Consider the following 19,634-nt stretch of genomic DNA (forward strand, 5'->3'; position numbering starts at 1 on the left):
CCAGGTAGGATTACATGTGTGAGTCTGAAGACGTACCATCTGCTTCCTGGGCTGTGGGCTGTGGTCTTTTTAAGAGGAAATATAAAAATTAGTAAAGCTCTGATTCATCACACTCAACAGTTTTGTTTTGTCTCAACCAAAGTCTTTCATTTTCCATTTCCATTAGCATCTTTCGTCTCAAACAGTAATTGTCAGACATGTAGAACATGAAGTTGGAACATTTCAGAAACGTTGATGGTGGACCCACAGTTCCTGAAGCAAATCCAAATGTCTTCAGCACAGAAGTCGGGGAGCTCCTAGTTGTTTTGTAAGATAACTAATAAATACTACAACAACATAATGCAGCTCCTTCTTCTTATCACAGACACATGACATCATAGCCACTTGGGATGACTTTGGCTTTCAGGGTAATGACTGTGAAGACATTATTACCTCCTCTGGGGTTGGATACAGGCTCTTTCAGCACCTGCCCCACTGTACTTCTAGGTGCAGCCCTGATGACTAACAAGCCCTGACTTATACCTTTACCTCACCCTCTTTATTACTATACCCAGACCTGAGGAATAAATGTGAAGTGACTCATTAGAAACAACAAATAAAATGGGAGTAGGACCAGCTCAAATGCAAATGTTTATTTGTCATGCTCCTTTAACACTGGAGAATGTATTAATTAATGTCATAGAGCTGTACGCATTTGCAGCTGGCCACTGCTATCCAGGGAAACGGAGCGAGGATGAGTTGAAAAGTGTGGACTCTTGTTCATGCCGGGATCTGCTAGAAAAGAGGAAGTGAAGAGGTGGAACATCTGGACTTCATTTGTGTGCTCCGGAGTGGGGAAAAGGTCCAGAAATAGGCTTAAAAAGTATTTTCCATATTAATTGCTGTCCACAAACCCGCATCCACATTATATTTCGACACTGAGACCCGACGCTTTATGGGTAGGCCTATATGACGTTTCCATACAATCTGTCTCTCTTGTGTGTGGGTGTGTGTGACCGCGTAGCCTATTGTGTGCGCGCCTTCCTGACGCTCCACAGCCCCGTGGAGCTGTTGTTCCCAGAGAGCAGGAGGACAATCAGGAGAACTGTTGGATTAGAGTTACAAAAGAGAAAGCGCGATCTCTATTTTTAAAAGGCCTTCTTTGGCATTCTTCCGTCCTCGTTTTTTGGACTCGTCGCGCTTTCGGGAGATCGTTGTACCGCTTCCGTGGCGCACAGCCCGGTATGGATTTACCAAATGACTAGACAGGACACGCCGTCTAGTCCTCCACCAAAGTTCTGATTGTCATCGTTGCCGCTCGACCCCGGAGCAGAGGAAAGCGCTGAACTTTGACACAGCATTTGTGGAAACTGGTGACCACATGTGAGACCAAAATTTGTTGGAGCGTCTTTTCGCTGCTCTCCACTAGCTTTCTCATGGGGTAAGTAATGGCAACTTCTCAAAATAAGTGTGACACTCTGCATATGCTGTAGCAACCTAACAAAAGGATCTGATGTGTACTTCGCACTACTGTAAAATACTGTACAGTTTAACATTAAATTAGTTCATTTATTGGACTTTAAAACAAAAACAAAAAAATCTTCGCTCGTGAACTCCACTAGGTTCTCATTACATCAACGACCATCAAGCGCGTTAGTAATGAACTGCATGTACACAAACACGCTCATTTCTCGAAATGTGACGTTGACTCGTATATCTGTAGCCTACCTATGTCAAGACCGCAGAATGGCCGTCATTAGGCAACAAGCCGCTTCTGCACTTTTACTTGCAACAAGCAGAAACACTAGAGCACTACAATACTGAAGATTCCGTGTGACAGCTGCGTTTGTTAAACTCAGTGTGTGTTTTAATGAATAACATGTGTGTGGTGTTAAATATTAACACACATGGCTACAGCTGTCGATCATAGAGGGGGGGGGGGGTCAATGCAGTTTCCTGCATCTATAATCATGTGGTCTGGACTATAGTTGTTGTTGGAGGCTGAGATGAGCCGCGTGCACCCAAGGCGCGTCCTCGCAGGGGCCTTCACACACACACAGTTCCTTGGAGCCGTTGCACAGCCTGCTGTGCCCCCCTCCCGCTCTGACCCCTCCGATGTTGTTGAGGCTTGTTCATCCATCACTCTGAAGAAGGCATTGTTTTGAAAGGATGTATTAATAAGACAAAAGCCTCCATTATCCCCATGTAGTAGAGTTAATCTCATGGGGTTGGAGATGTGCTCCAGAGGAAGGCAGCACAGAGCTTTAACAAGCAAGGTCTTAACAGACTACAGTATATTGTTGTCAGAGATTTAAAATGAGCAAAATATAAGAATATCAATTTGAATACACTGTCACAATAACATACATTTGTATTATAGACAAGTGAATTGTAATTGTATATTGGAATGAAGTTTCAAGTCGTTTTGGACATTCAGTCTGTGCCCTCTTTTGTAGGCCTTGTAGTTACATTTGCTTATCACTATAAGGCCATACTGAACAAACAGCATGTTGTTCCCTTGTGTCCAAAAGAGTAAACCCTGCAGAGAGGGATACATAGGTGTCAGCAGTCCAGTCATGAGGCATCCTGTTGTGGGAGAATCCTCAAATCACTGAGAGATAAGGTGGAGGAACTAATGTTTATTGCCCAGATAAAGCTCCCCATCCATCATCCTCTATCCTGTGGTTGGTCTAGTTCAGTCTACACAGGGCTGTGCTCATTAGCAGGCTGTCTGAAACTGCAAAGGCTTGTGTTGGCATTATCTCAAGCCACAGTTGAGGTTACACGGTGAGAAACTAAACTCTCAAATGCACACTGATGCTGCAAAGCCTGTTGAATGAACACTGGCAAACATCTTACTGTGATAACATCACGAGTAGGGGGTGAAAAGGAAGCACGCTCAGCAGCATTAAGAGAGGACTATCAAGTGTTGAAGGCCCTGTCAGCAGCTTGGTTTGTTTGGGGCATGCATGGCCGCTTTTAGACTCAGGTGCTTCTCCCAGCATGCCTTGGACCGGATGAAGACAGGGCACGATACTGCTGGCCGTCTGCATTCACCCCATGTGACCACATGGCTCATTGCACCAGAACAACACTTGCCGCCCCACCACACCTGACCGCTGCCAGGCTTCCTCACACTTCACCATCCTTGGCCTGGGCGAGAGTACCTCAGGGTGTGGTGAACAGCGTCAACTTATTGGCCAGACACTCCGTGCTTTAGGCACACGCAGCCTTTCACAGACATAGAGCACACATGGTATTACCAGTGGTCTTACCAGTCTATTTAGAGGAACTTTAAAATGTTTTATGTTAGAGCACAGGCAAACTGGATCAGTGCAGCAGCCCATGACATCATGAGTTGAGGATCTGTGTGTTGCTGACCCAGCTCAGTCAGTGGCCCTGTTTTCCTCTAGAAGATGACTGCCGTAATTGAACCCTTCTCAATGGGAACTGCCAGGGATAGCGTGAGAAATGAAGACAAATAGATGAGCTGAATAAATAAATAGATATATAAGTGCATGGACGGATAAATAAATTAATGGTAATTCAGCAGTGGGAACTGGATTTGCAGGACTCTGTTTTTTAATGGAACAGGTCACTAGGGGGTTGAAGGGTGGGATGGGTTGTGGGGTGGGTGGTGTCGATCCCTGAAGGATGCTCAGGTTTCAGCTCGGACCTGAGAGCAGTCCGCTAATAGGAAGCAGCGAGAATTTTATCTATTTATTTATAGCATTTATCTGGTTAAATGAAACCAGTCAGAGGTTAATACAAAACTTTCAAAAAAGAATAGTAACCTTGGCAGATCATAGGAGACAATGCATGTGTTTGCACATTTCTTTTGTGCTTTTCTCTGATATTGATATTGTTCTGCAGACAGCCATCTGGGTTCTACAGGCTCAGAGTTGTAGCTGGTACTCCCCGTTGCCTGAAAAACACTTTCTTTGGGTGTGGCAGCTGTAGCAAAATAAACGCCTTCTGTTCGCAAGTTGCCGAAGCGCAAGTCACAACAGCATGTAGCTTTCTGATTCACAGCCAAGAGCTGGGAGTGTCTGAGATCAGAGAAATTAATATGGCGTCCTTTGCTTTTTACCCATTTTGTCTTTGTTGGCAGGTAGAGAAATACACATGCACACTTACTTGCTCTATCTGTCTGCCTCTTCAAAACAACCTTTCTGCGTTGCAAGAACATGCTGTCAGTGCTGTTCTGATTATTATATAAACATTTACATAAGCTGATATTTTGTGGAGAAAAAAGTGGCTCTGACTATTTTAGGAGAGTGTTTTAACCAATGGACGAATCCATTAGCTTTAATGTCTCCTGTTACATTCCTTTTCCACTTGAGGGACTTGGACAAACTATAAGACCCCCCATGACCAGGCGCTGATGCTTGTAGCAGCATGCCAGAATTTCCTGACGCTTTCTGGGGTGGGGAAGGCTGTTCTTCTTCTGTCACATTTTAAGCTTGGACCAGCCCTCGTTCCAAAATGCTGCTAGTTGGAAATAATGCTGCAAATGGTTTTTAGAGCTCTGACTGCATTTTTCAGGAATCAGACAGGAACATCATACATATTTCAGAGACAATGACAAGTAGATTGAATACAAGCTTTCTGGCTACTGCTGTGGCTTTGGATGGGATCGGCAGCACTTTGCAACCTCTCTTTAGGTTATACAGTGTGAATTATGAACTGTATGGGTGGAATGGGAACAACCTCATACTGTCTGTTCTAGCAGCAGGCTTAATCAGTGTGGTCATGTTGTGGTTTCCTGATTTCTGGTTATTCTCAGCGTTCGCTCTAGAGTGATCTTGGAGCAGGTACACATGAAGATGTTGTGGTTTTGGAGACCTCCTCCTCCTCTTTCTTCTTCTCTCTTGGAAGCCTTTGTTATCCAGTCAGCTTTCTTTGTGCAGCTGGAAAACTCAACAGCATTACTTCAACATCCCATCTCCCAGATCCAGAAGTAAGACAGTTTTCTTGGATTTTGAGTTGCCCCATGCAGCCAGTGAGAGCCATTCGTTTTGTTTGGAACTGAACGTTAACTTGGTCTCTCCTCCTAATGAGCTCTTTCAGATTTTCTAATGACTGACATACTTTAAAAATAAGGCAAAATAGCTGTGATGGCCTGTTTTGTTAGAAAGAGCTATTAAGATTGTTTATCCTGTATGGGCCTCAGCTTCAGTCTTTCCAGGCTTAAAGACATGATAGATGGAATTAATCTCCAGCCAAACACAAGCCGGGTCATGAAAGAGGCCAGACTGCTCCATTGCAACAGACAGATTGAGTGGAAGTGGATTCTGTTTACTACTAATATGACAACTGCTCAAACATGTCCATTTCAGATGAGCCTTGTCTTGGTCAAAGTCAAGTGGCTGTTGTCACATACTGAAAAACTACACCACAGCAATACTCACTGACCTGTTTGTTATTTTTGCAAAATATTCCTTGGCAAGCCACTCTACTGAAACCTTGCATAGGCCTCGGTAAAGCTGCATAAAAAGCCAAGCTGTGTACTGTGGGGCCTTCTCTTTTTAAATGTTTTTACTCGTGCCAAGAAGTAAAACAGACATAGCATCCCTCTAAAACTCTGTAACATTAAATATCCTTGGGTCTCTTTCCATGCATACAATAACTGGTCTTTAAATGCAGGTTGTAACTGTATTGGCCCTGCGCAAATAATTTTTATAGTTTAAGATATGCTGTCCTCAAGCCAGAGAGGCCAATTGATGTTGACATCAAGAGTTTTTCAAGAAATAAATTTGGTCTTCAAAGCAAGAAATTCTTAAATTGTATAAAATACTGAGGAACAACTGTGGACTGTGTGGACACAACAATGTTCCCTCTCCAAGCAACCATGTTTTTCTCCAACAACAGAGCTGTGTTTAATGGATCTGTGTTTGCCAGAGGAGACTGGAGTTGTTTTCCTATGCTGGACCATGAGGAGAGATGGAGGGCCTCCATCAATTCATCATCTCATCAGTGGGTACTAGGCAGAGACAAGTGCTTTGTTGCCAGCGCCTTCCCTCCTCTCCTTCGCTGTGTGTTAGATTTTTTTTGCATGCTGTCCCGTGACAATCTGTGATGCTCAGTGCACTGAAGATCACTGCAACAGTGGAACAAACATGAGTGTCACAGTCACAGCAATCCTCCACACTATCAGTGCACAATTGCATTGATGTTGTCAGGTCTCGTGTTCATTGGCACACCATGCAACAAATAATCACAAGCTCTCTCACGGCAACCTCACAGTTTCCCAAAGAAGCAGAACATGAGAAGGGGTAGAGTTCAAGGTATAGCAACAGAGCAGACTAGGAGCAGGGAGCCAGGACAAAAGAGACCTAAAAGAAGGTTCAAAGCCATTCATTAGGGGAGACCTAATTGTAAAGACAAGAACATTGGAAGGTGTGATATGGGCAGAGTGGCTGAAACTTGATAAAGCATTCAGACCGGAGGTTTCCAAGCCAGCCAGACCTGATCTAACTTATTACTGCATCACAACAGCCAGTGCACACGTGTTCTGCATCTGTATTAAGGTTGCTTACAAACTCACAACTGAGCATGTGTGATTTAGTGCTATTCCATGTAAAACTTAAATTCTGAGAATAGTTCACTTTTTCATGCTGAGCAAATCTCAGTGCACATTTCTACATGCATACTGTAGAAATACATAAATGTGTCTTCAAGGGATAATGATAACGATTTTTTTTAAAATTATCAGTAAAACCAAATAAAAAATCACATACATTTTTGCACTGACAAGAGGAAACATAAACTGTTCTGAGAAAGTAGTTTCTTGGAACAGAGCTCCAGAGGTTCCTGAATTGAGAGCTGATTGCACAGTATGTGCTGTAATGAAGTCTTTAATAGGGGGCTATAGGAACATGTCTGCACCAGATGTGTGCTGAATAAATCTTTCTTGATGTGCATTTAATCACCTCTTTGTGGCCTTGTCTTTTGATCTTTGTGGTGAAGTTTGAAATATACGAGGGGAGGAGGGGGTGTTAGAGTGAGGATGATGTGGCTCTGCAAATCAGGGAGCAGCATGAAAGGGAAGTATGCAAAATAGAGCGATATAAAAACATGAATAATTTGGAAGCCAGTGACTTAAGTTGACAGGAATGGTCCAAGGATGAAGGTATTACAGTAATTGCCTCTCAGGCGCTACTCTTGGAGATCCCCCACCCCCCCAAAGGGGAAGATTGGGGGAGGGGGTGTCTGCCGGTCATGTGGGTTATGGCTCCTGAGGCTGTATGATGCCCTTCTTTATGCAGCTCTTTGTCTCCAGCTCCTCTCACTGTCACTCTAAGTGCCACGGCACATGAACAGCTGCCACAAATAAAGCATTGCAAAGTTGCAGAGATTAACTGACTGAGGAGAGGAACAGAAAACAAGACGAGTCACTGTTCCTGACTGAACTGTGTCGACAGACTGGACCCCTCACAAGAGGCTGTACCCAAACTGTCAAACTGTTTGACGAGCGAAAGGGTAATCCCTAATTATATGATGAAAGCTCATGTATTGGGGACACCCACTTCTCTAATATCTAGCAGCTTATATGTGTTTTAACGAAGCGTGATTGTGTTAGCATAATAACAGACAAAGAGAGTGGAAGGTTTGCTTTTGGAGCTAAAATTAAACCTTGAACACAGAGTGAAAAAACAAGAGGGAACTGTTTTTTCTGTCAGTAAAAAGGAACTGTTTTGTTCTTTGCTACTCATCTGATGCCATAATGCAGGTATCATGACACTGATGCAAAGCAATAAACTTCTGTATTTTTATTTTAGTCACACAGGATGTGATGTATGTACAGTATGTCTGTAGCATGTTTATCTGTATGTCTATGGCAAGTTACAGACATTTCTTTGTTACGTTTTTTTTTCCTGTTAAGTTTGTTCCCCCAGTTGAGTTCCTCTCCAGGCTACAAACTATGAGATATTGCAGGCCCCCATCTCACATCTTCGTCTGTTTTGCCTCTCGACTGTGCAAGTTACAGCATAACGCAGCTCTTTTCTTTCTTGGTTGCACTTACCCTTAAAACCCCTATTTTTCATTTGTCTGGTGATTTCATGAGCCACCGGTGTTTCCAAACAACAGATCCTGATGACTTCTTAGCCTGTATTTCACTCCTCCATCCTCAGCCCACGCTTTTGTCCTTTTGAGTACAGGGCTACAGTGTGTGAAAACACAGCCAGAACCTCTCTGTCTCTCAGGATTTTATTACTTCGATTTCCGGTGGGTTAGGAAATATCAGTTATCATCTATAAATATATACATTTTGTGTTGTAAATGTCTAGTATTAGGTTGAGGTGTGTGTAGAGTGAATGCATTTCTACTTGGTTAACAGAACTGCTACTTTGTACCACAGTAGGAAGTTGAGGTTGCTGATGCTTCTGTGCTTTGTTTGACCTCAAACATGTATGTTTTTGAATGTTGTCTTCACATCAGGTGTGCATCTTCATCCTCACTGTTTTGGGCATCAGTTTTATCAGTGAGCTTTTCGGCAGCGTGGAATGTCCCGGCGATAACAGCAACAGCTTAAGTTGAGCTCAGGCAGCTCTGGGTTTATTCTGACCTTTATAGAAGAGATACTCCTAAATAAGCGTCACTGTGCGTGACTATTTAGTCTGTGCTGTGACCAAAGTCATTTGAAGGACCAGGATGCAGCTCAGTCATGCCACAGCAGCAACATGAATCCGCTTTATCCCACTTACAGTGATGCTGGAAACATGAATGCTTTTTCCTGGAAATTGACTGTGGACAATCAATAATGTTGCTTTGCAGATGTAAAAAGATTTCAGACACAGAGCCCTGAGGCTCAGTGATGGATAGAGCGGCAGAGGGACAATGCAACCAACTGCCAGCAGACACAGTCCGTCCCTGTGTTTTCTGCAAGTGCAGTGTGACTGCATGGAGCTGATCAAAGCAAAAAAGGCCTGCCTTAACGGGCCCATGTGTGCAGTAGTAGAGGAGTACTGAGCTGTCAGTGTAAAGTAAAGGACATATAGTGTGTTGCTGATAAAATTTAAGAAACGGAAAAGTGTAGAGAACAACTGTAGGTGTTCTTGCATGCATCTTTCAGTTTAGTCATTTCCTTAGAATTGCACTCCTGTGGTAGCAGTGGTGAAACTCTGTGGTGGTAATAGTTTGCTGCGTTTTCGCCTGCATGTCTGACATGTCAACACTTGACTGGGGAAAAGTTCTGACTACGTTGCTATGCTTTGCACGGAATTTTCCTAATAGGCACCACATCTCTTCTGCTGTACCTTCACTCCGTGAAGTTACATTCAAAGCTTTTGGTTTACTTCAGCTGAAATGCTTATATTTCGTCCAGTTAGAAGATGCTGGACACAAGGAACAGAAAGGTGCACACAGATTCTGTTTACAGTTATAGCAAAGCGCTCTCAGAGATAAGTATATACACTGATGCCACCATTGACTGCTGTGAAAGTGAACAGGAAAGAACAAATCACAGATGCTTTCTGTGTATCCATGATGGATTACCTTGTGGGTGTTCTTAAAACCGAGAAGAAATTAAATCTACTCCAGAAGAAAGGCCGGGTGTCTCTTGGAGGGCACAGGAAGTCATTAAATCTCCTTAAAATGGAAAGTGTAAATGATTAACTTCACTTTATATTATAATCTTAACAAAAAGGACCTTCTGCTATAGTCTCATGCTACTGGCTATTTTTAGAGCAGATACTGTAAAGAAACACTTGGCCATGTTGTGAAAAAAGAGGCTGGATTGGTGCTATGTTGCCACTACAGCAGCTTGTGAGCAGGGAGCGTGAAAAGGAGATGGAGAAAGATGTGTTACAGGATGTTTCAAACCACAAACTGCTCAACAGCAAAACTGAGTGATTCTTCTTGGTAAACAAACAAGATGAGCTGAAAATGTAAACTGTCCAAACAAAAGGTTTGTCATTGCTGTTATCTAAGCCAAAATGTTTGGGGAGATTGTACATGTGAGTGTGTGTACACGGAAATGTGGGCATGCATGTTTTGTCAAGGTTTAGTGCTTTTCCTTAGATAAAGTGGGGCCAGGTTTAAGTAGAGTGTAACAGGTAGCAGGCAAGGTTATTTTCGTTAACGAAAACTAACAAAATAACAAAAACTAAATGTGAAAAAAATAAATAAATAAATAAAAACAAGGCTTTAATGTGTGTTCACAAAACTAACTAAAACAGTAGTTTTTGTCTTTGTCAATTTATTTCATACTACACAAGCCTAGTATTTCAGGTGGATATGAAATCTATCTTCCAATCTGTCCACGCCACAGCTGGCATCATGGTGGTGGCAAAAGTCAGGAGAAAGCACCAGAGTCCTTTTTGGGATAACTTTGAATACGACTGTTCCACAGATAAAAGCAGTGCATTGTAGTAGTGGAAGGTGATAAAATATGTGAAACATTGCTCAAAGGGAAAAATCCCACAAATCTGAAAGTCCTTTTGAAAAAATTGCACAAGAAGGTTGACCTAGCTTAATTTAACAAGGTAAGGGAGAGCACCCACCCCCCCTATCCTGAAAGAGAAGCTAACATTAGAGCCAAGCCAGGCAGTACGCATGTAGTGTACTGTAGTATGATGTTTTGTTGAGTTTTTATTACGCAATACTTTTTCTGACCTTTTTGAATCTCGCCTCTGACAAATACCCCATATTACATTTAACATTAAAACTAATAAAAACTAAACTAAAGCTAAGCATTTTCAGAAAATAAAAACTTAACTAAACTAGCAAACCCTCTTTAAAAACTAATTAAAACTAAACTGAAATTGAAAACAAAAAGTCAGAAGGAAATAAAAACTAATGAAAAATACAAAACTATAATAACCTTGGTAGCGGGTGGTATAATGGGGCGGCGTTGCCTTGTTTTTTGGTGAGCAGACGCTCTGCTAATTGGGGCTTATCAGGTGTTTCTGGGAAAAACACCTGAGGCTTTTGTATAGCTGTCAGTCCCATGATGGAGAGGGGAACTCTGTCCCTTGTTAGGATTAGGAGAAAACAAGAGTCAGCTTTCAGCAGCAACCATCACTCCCTTTTGAATCATCTTTTGGATATTAGAAAATCTAGGCTCTATATGCAGCTGTTTGCAACTGTGGTCCCATCTGTATGTGTGGTTGAGAAAAGTAGGCATAGCTGTGGAAATCTTAAATACACACATGGTGACGTGTGTGAACATGCACCATAAGAGCATCTCTGCATAATTTCTCAAATGATGAGAAACAGTTACAGTTTTGGTGATAAGGCTCACATAAGCTTTCTGATATCCTGTCAAAGGTGTCTGTCTCTTGTTTGACTTCCTTTGTTTTCACCGTCTTGTCTGCAGTTGTTTCTTTTCTCACCTTGTCTAACCATGTCTGAGCTTTGCTGTAAAATCCAGACAGGATATTTGTCTTGTGAACTCTCTACACCTTCACCTACATCACTGTACTTTGAATTTGCTGAAACTAAACATTTCCCATCATCTCTGTCCCCATGAAAAAAAGTACATGTATTTTCAACATCTGCAAACGTATGTATATGCATTACTTCAACATAATATGTCAGTGCATTTACATAATGTCATAAGTCATAGAAGAAGAAATTGAGAACGATTAAAGTTGCCCTTAAGTACTTGAATATGTTGTCCCAAAGTAACACTTTAAGTTTACTTAAGTCTTCTTTTTAAAGAATTCAATTCAGTTTTATTTATATAGCGCCAATTCATAACAGAAGTTATCTCATTGCACTTTTCCTATAGAGCAGGTTTAGACTGTCCTCTTTATATTATTTACAGAGACCCAATAAAGAATATTTATGCAACCTAAGTTTACATAAATTATATTTAAGTTACATTGAAATATATCTTTAATGCATATGTCCATTAATTGCAAAAGTGTACACTTTTTCGTGTATACAGGTAATAATACACAACATCTTATTGTGTTAGTTAGAAAAGGAGTCATTAGTTGACATGGCATGACAACATTTTTAACAATGTGTTATGTCTGTTGTGGAAGTGTGACCGTGATGTCTTGGTCGAACAAAGGGCACAACTTTGACGATGGGTCGGGGGGTCGGAGGGGGGGGGTCTTACACAGCAGGAAGTCTGCACTTCTGTCGACCAATCATTGTGGAAACATCTGAATGGCACAGGGCAGGGCTGCGGCGAGGCGGTGCTGTAGGCAAACCAGCCCGTCAGGTTTCCTACACACAGTGAAATCCCTTGATGAGAGATGCCAGGGAGGAGGTGACAGGAGGACCTTGAGCTGTCTACACAATACATGAGAGAACTGTACTGGGAAAACTGAGCAGAGCTGAGAGAAATACCAAGATGAAGCAAAGCAAAACCAGTGCGTACTGTGGAGATACAGAGCTGGTCTATATCGGCTGACTTTTTCATGAACAAAATCATTATAGGCTGCTATAATGTAACCTAATGTAATTATGCTGGTGCAGCTGGCACATGTGCTCAGCCTCAAGCCTCCTATTTGTGTCTATTAATGGAGCTAAAAAGGATGGGGGGGTGGGGGTTGCGCAGGTTGTCCTAATAAGAGAGTGCTCAACTGTAAATACATTTCTGCTATGATACAGTAGCAGCAGCCAAATGGAAATGCGCTGTCCCATTATTAGGGCTGAAGGGTAATGCTCTCCACACAGGAGACTATTGTTCTTTGTTCCTGCTGGAGGACACAGTGTGCTGGTTATTTCTGGTAACCAATAGCGGCTGTGTGTCGAACCTGCCTGGATGCAGGGGAATGCTTTGCCACACTACTCTTGTCTGTAACAATTAGCCGTGTCTGTGATTTCTGTGCACGTGCAGACTCAAGTTCTGTGCGGTGCAACACGTCACATGGATGAATTTCTGTGCGTGGACGTCACAATGATGTTTCAGATTCTTGCCTTTGTGTCCAGATGCCATTCCACATGCATGCTCTCTGTCTGGCTTTGTCTTGCTCCCTCTCCATCTTTCAGTCTCTCAGGTTTTGCGTTCATGCCCAGCAGAACAGAGAAGAGGTTCAGCCCCAGTTTCCACTAAAGGTTTCCATTTAAGAGCTGCTGCAGCCGTTGAGGCTAGTTGCGAAAGACAAGCAGTGGAAGCATCAGTGTTCAATTACCTCTGGAGCTGGCCTGCAGAGGGATCCTGTTACTTTTGATAGGTTTAAGACACCAGCTCCACCTCTAATTAGATTTCCAGAGCCTCCAACTTTCCTTTGTTTTCAGCCCTGTAGCTGCAGCCCATTTTAGATTTCTACTTGAAAAGTTTTTTTCTGAGTAATTTGAAGCCAAATTGGTTTGGGTGCGTCATTATAAAACTTTACACCTTATTAGGTCAAAGTTTTTCTGCATTGGTTTCACACTAGTAAGCTTGTTTATGTATTCTGTCATTGGATACATCAGACAATAACAACATATTCCCATTAAGCTCCATAAGTCATAATGTCATTGTGTGTTTTTATAGTTATTATTCTGATTTATGATTTGCTTTTGATGCACCACAATCAAGTCTCACAAAGCTTTTTCTCGTAAATTGAGGGGAGCTCCCACCTTTTCCTCTCGGGTATCTATTTGATTTGCTGTTAGTGTTTGTGAACTGGTTGGAAGGGGTGGGTCAGGATGAAGAAGTCTGGCTGATCCACAAGCTATGCTGAAGTTTCAAGAGGTAGCTCACTGGAGTGGAATGGTTCGCTCCCCACAACAATGCTGTGTGTTGACAGCCGAGTGCTCGGACAGGGTTAGTGGAATGTCCCCTTTAGACTGCGAGCATAGCCTTTTGTCTAAGCACCAGCACTCTGCCTCACAGAGTACTTATTCTTCTACCTGAAGATGATCTCTGCCTGCACAGGTTCATCATCCAAAAAAGGAAAGGTTTTTTTTATGATAACATACAACTCCCTTGTGAGCCACTGGATTATTACTTTCCATAACTTTTAGAGCGCAACAAGCTGCAACTGTTGCCAGTGTGGGTGTTCAGTTTGGGATGTAACAAATGGACTTAGTGAGTGCAGTGTGTTCATTTGTCATGTGATTGATGATTTTAAAATGTAAAATGCCAGCTCTTCATTTTGAATCTGTGTATCAGTTAGGTCACCTCAACGATATTTGATAATTAGGCGTGTTCATTTTAAAGCTCTGGCCTATTGCTGTTCCTCCACTCTGACTTTTACAATGGAGTCTTTAAGTGAATTTAAGAAAATGTTTCCACTGTACAGACTGAGAACAGGTTGTTGTGTACTTTGTTTTGCTAGGGGACTTTGAGTGTGGCATGTGCATTGCTTTGCTAAAGATGTATGCAACAAAATTTCCCTTCTCAGTAACCCAGATCTTCTCTTCCTTTCTGTGTGTCTGCAGGTGACCCACATAGAGCTCCTTAGATGTGACTGTGGGACAGGCAGTCTCCCTCCCAGCCTGGACCCTCTTCCTGTCCTTTCCTTAAAGGCAAGGATTATCAGCTTAAACACTCTGCACAACTCCACTGTGTGAATGAATCTTTGCCGTAAAGCCACTGTGCTCTGCCACCCTGTCACCATGAAGAGCAAGTATTCCCAATACTACAATCGGAGTCTGATCCACTCCTACTATGCCTTTGCTAAGAACATGACCTCCAAGGAGATTGATAAACATATTGAGAGTAAAAAACAGCTCACCACCCTCAACATTGTCATTGTGATCCTCTGCACTATCATCATCCTGGAGAATCTGCTGGTCCTAATTGCTGTCTGCCGCAACAAGAAGTTCCACTCTGCCATGTTTTTCTTCATCGGCAACCTGGCATTCTCTGACCTGCTGGCTGGCTCGGCCTACATAGCCAACATTTTTCTGTCAGGGTCAAGGACATTTGAGCTGGTGCCTGTGCAGTGGTTCATCCGGGAGGGCACGGCGTTTATCGCTCTGGCAGCTTCAGTTTTCAGCTTGCTGGCGATAGCTATTGAGCGCTATATTGCTATCACAAAGGTCAAGGTGTACGGCTCAACCAAAACATGCCGCATGTTCCTTTTGATAGGAGCGTGTTGGGTCACCTCCATCCTGCTTGGAGGACTTCCCATCATCGGCTGGAACTGCATCAACAACCTCCCTGAATGCTCAGCCGTTTTGCCACTCTACTCAAAGATATACATCCTCTTTGTTGTCACCATTTTCAGCCTCATACTACTCTCTATTGTCATTCTCTATGTGAGGATCTATTTGATTGTACGCTCCAGCCACCAGGAAGCAACCAACTCACCGGCATATGCCCTTTTGAAAACTGTCACTATAGTGCTGGGTGTCTTCATCATGTGCTGGCTGCCCGCTTTTACCATCCTCATCCTAGATTCATCCTGCAGGATACAATTCTGCCCGATCCTCTCCAAAGCAGACATCTTTTTTGGCTTTGCCACTCTGAACTCAGCGCTTAACCCAGTGATCTACACGCTGCGCAGCACAGACATGAGAAGGGAGTTTCTGCGTGTGTTGTGCTGCTGGGGGGTGCTGCAAACTGGGCGGCCCTCAGACCGTTGTCTGGTCCTTCTAAAGAGCTCCAGCTCTCTGGAACACTGCACCAACAAACATGAACACCAGACCACTCCCATCATGCAAGATTGTACCACCTGTGTCTGAATATGGTGAAAACACATCAGAGTGCATGCGTGTGTGTGTATGTGTGTATGCGTGTGTGTATGTGAGTGCGAGAGCATGTGTGGGTATATGAGATCAAGTAGAGGAGCTGTGATGAGATGGAGAGATGTTTAAAAAAGAAGCAAGCACAGCCTGGACTGACATGCCTGGCAAGGCTGCGACATAGCTGTCTGTTGAGACACATTCTAAAATGCAGACTTTTTCTTATTACAATCAAAATTGTGTGAATTCACAATCAGCATTCAATCGATTCACCCATGCAGCAGGAGGAAAAACACAATGTTTCAAGAGGAAACCAATTTCGTAGGTGAGAACTTTCAGAAATGTGGAAATAGTTTTTTCATGGGTACTCACAACAATTTTCATGTATATGCCTGTCATCTTGTTTTTGTTTTTCTTTCTAAACATGTAAACCCGTATTAAAAGCCAAAAATAGAAACATAACATGCATAATATCATAGTTATGGTGACTTGTTTTGGGCCTTTCAAGAACTGCATTGAGTTGCAGATTACTTCAGAGATTGTTGTCCTTTGTAAGGCTGAACCACATTACTCTTCTTTACTGATATATGTATACATTAGGCCTACAGATTCATCACTCATTCTTTACAGAGCTGGAGGCAGTGATCACCTTCACTCAGCACTGCACTCCACAGAGGCCAAATTATCACAAGTGCTCCCTCAACAAAACCAGGGCTATATATTCCCTATATAACCTTGCTTAAACCATTTGATTAACTGCAACAAACTTACATAATCTGCATACATTTAATGCATGAAATTCTAACTTATTTGTAAGCGCTGATGATATACTCCAGCTCCCATCACTAACACTCCTTCCCTCATTTGTCCTCATAATCTGTACCTCTTGCTTTTACTGTTGTCTTTTGTATCTTAACAGTTTCCGTCGAGGAAGGCCTAATCAGAAGGCACATTTCCTGAACTGAGTTGGCACTGATGAATCTTACTCAATGACAGCTGTCCTGTAGCTTTGACTAATGGGACTGATGCCCTGACAGTGTTGTAGCAACATAGCAGCAATGTGCTGTCTCTGTTTGTGCCTTCCTCTTGGGGAATTAGGCTGAATGTATGTATGAAGTGTTTGGGGCAGGCGCTCCATTGTTGACAGTATTATTGATCATAATTTTGAATTACCAAGTCATTGACGAGCAGAGAGTGGGATGAACAGGTTAGGTCACTCTCACTGTGAAGTCTTAAATAGCACAATGAACAAGAATTTATTGTTAACATCCTGGTTTAATTTGCTAGCCATATATCTTGTGCAACTATAAATGTAAACACGTCTCAACACTCCAAAGACCCCTCGCAAAATAGGAGAAGATCCGGTTTCAAACACACAGGGGGGATCTGCCCTCCTGGGAGGTCTGCTTCATTCTCATTCTCTGACATGGTACAACACACAGCTTCCTTCAGCCATAGGAAGTCCTGTTTGTCGTAGTCTGGTTCCTGTTGTTCAGGGTTAGACTAACCTTCTTCCTGTAGAGAGACATTTAAAAGTCTTCTCTTCCTCAGTGTTTTAATATTGACTTTTACATTTAGATGACCAAGTAGAAATGGTGAAAAGCACTTTGGCAGCTTCAGTGATGTTTGCTTTCCCCCAGTTTTTTTCAGATGGAGAGGTGTTTTAATCTTTGTACCTATCACTTCATTGTATTGCCTGATTTTTTTTAATGATAAATACATGAATAACTATGTATGTGTGTATGTATCTTTGTACAGTATGTATGATCTGTGTTGTATGAAATGTCTCGTGTGCAATAGCCTTATGTGTCCAGTAGCACGCTGCCTGTGTTAAATCGGTACAATCTGAAACACTAATGTAGGTACATAAACATTTTGTTAATTGCATTCCCTTTTTATAAAATAAATGAAATACTGAAAGAATCCATTTTTTGTGTTTGAGTTTAATTCTGAGATGTAAACAAATTTAACTGTAGCTGTAGCTTATCTGCAGGTCCTGAGATGCCTTCCTATTGTGCTCACATCTGAGAAGTATTCGTAATGCAGCATTTAATCCAAACATGCTCTGACAAGGTCAGAAAAACACTAGCTTCAACATGAAAGCCCCAAATTGTGCATGCAAATGCTGCTTGGTCATTAATCACGGCTCTCTTACCAAATAAAATTGTTCACTTGCTTGAAGGCTAAAACAAGATAGGGCTATAATGGAAAGCTGGGCAAAGAGCAGGGAGGGTGAAAATGGGGTGTAGTGAAGAAGAATGTCTATTTGTAAGATAAGTTTGTCTGAGAGAAGCATAAAGAAAGGTTGCGGGAGAGGTTTTCGGGTAAGGGGGAGACTTGGGGTGAAGGGAGAGGCTGACTTATAGTGGCCTTGGGAGAGTTAGGCCTGTTTCCTGTCAGACGTCCAGGATTCCTGGGTGGGAACATTAGCTGAATCAGCCCCAGGAGGCTGCGCTGCTGGGAAGTCTGCCAAGTCTTTCCATTGCTCTGCAGGATATGACATCAGACTCATAAACCTGTAGGTTAAGTTGTATACACAAAAACATTTAAGTCAGCACACAAGACCGATGTGGGTTGGTCCCTGCAAAATAGAACTTTTTTGAATACATTACAATTTATACTAAAAAACTAAACATGGACAAAAAAAAAACAACACACTTAAATGTAAATATACTACAGACAGACACACACACACCTGCGTAAACTATATGGAAAATTGATCACTGCTTATGTGAGGAAACTGATGGTAAATGTGGCCAGGTTGGATTTGCATGTACAATATGAAAGGGAGAAGACTCTTATTTTCAGTGACATAGTGCCACCTTGTGGTGAAGTAGGCATACAACGTCACATATTTGAAGGATGATTTCTCCATATACTTTACAACTGCAAGACTATGGAGGACCACAAGTGTCACGAAAATAGTAATTAAAGCATTTCATTAAGTAATAACTAATTGTACAATAAAAATAGGCTTTAATAAATCTTTGTAATAAATTACAAATAGACTAAATTACAACGTAATTCCTTATTTGATATTTTAATGGGCAATAATAAGAGGAATTATAAAAAGAATTTACAAATAAAATATCAATCCATCAAAAAATAGTTAAATTTAAAGAAATTGCCCTGTTAAATGCCTGATTAAAATCTGTATTCTTAAGTCAATTTATGAATTCAGTAATTTATTTCTCTTTTTAAACGGCATTTTCAAATAGATTTTAAAATTCCATTATTTATTAATGTAATGTATTTTAAAATGATGTACTTATTGACTGTTTTAATGTTTAATTTATTGATGGATTAATATTTAATTTGTAAATTTTTATAATTCCTCTTTTTATTGCCCATTAAAATATCAAATAAGGAATTACGTTGTAATTTAGTCTATTTGTAAATACATTTCTTAATGCCTATTTTTATTGTACAATTAGTTATTAATGAATGAAATGCTTTATTACTATGTCCTCCATACAAGTCTACCAAATAAAATCATAGAAGTCGCTCAAATTTCTATTTAGTCCCATGAAAATAAATAAATGTGGCGTTATGAAATAAAAGTCTAATGTTATAAAAACCTTAAAATGTAATTATTTATTGACCAATATTGACTCATTTATTTATTTAATAGCCATATTTATTAATTTCATAGGCGTATTTATGTATCTATTTATTTATTTAATATTGAATAAAATGGCATTCTATATGTACCAGCCAGGATCGGAATCATAAACATACATAACAGTAACACAAGAATGTAAGTCACCAACAGCTGTTACCCTGCACAACAACTCTATTATTCACTACAAGCACAGTGTCATCTCTTCAATGTGTCCATTCAAAAGCACAGATACATACTATCTCAAATGAAGAAATGTATTGCTAATATTGCTCATTAGTAAACAACGTTCAGGTTGCTTCCGCTTGGTTAGTTGTCTACAACTAACATCTGGCAAACAGTGGTGGTAGTTCGAGTTAGTTGATCATTTCAAGAAAATTACATTTTGAAAAATACAACCACGTGACAATCAAAATTGTGTTTTCTAAATGATACGTTATACGAAAATGTGTTTTGCATTCAA

The 19,634-nt window shown here is 41.4% G+C and overlaps 1 protein-coding gene across 2 annotated transcripts; it reads left to right on the top strand.

Moving 5' to 3' along the window:
• The first annotated feature begins 501 nt into the window (after positions 1-501).
• s1pr2 (sphingosine-1-phosphate receptor 2) lies at positions 502-17,479 on the top strand. Of its 2 annotated transcripts, XR_006376145.1 has the most exons (3): positions 502-1,420; positions 14,305-15,877; positions 16,472-17,479. XR_006376145.1 is itself a non-coding variant. In XM_044180636.1 (2 exons), exon 2 carries the CDS (start codon positions 14,437-14,439, stop codon positions 15,550-15,552), a length of 1,116 nt encoding a protein of 371 aa, XP_044036571.1. In that variant the 5' UTR covers positions 502-1,420; positions 14,305-14,436; the 3' UTR covers positions 15,553-17,479. The 2 variants fall into 2 exon arrangements, 1 of the variants encoding a protein (XP_044036571.1); XM_044180636.1 differs by having other exon boundaries at positions 14,305-17,479.
• The last annotated feature ends 2,155 nt before the right edge of the window (positions 17,480-19,634 follow it).

This window comes from Siniperca chuatsi, linkage group LG21, assembly GCF_020085105.1.
Source record: "Siniperca chuatsi isolate FFG_IHB_CAS linkage group LG21, ASM2008510v1, whole genome shotgun sequence".
Classification (NCBI taxonomy): Eukaryota; Metazoa; Chordata; class Actinopteri; order Centrarchiformes; family Sinipercidae; genus Siniperca; species Siniperca chuatsi.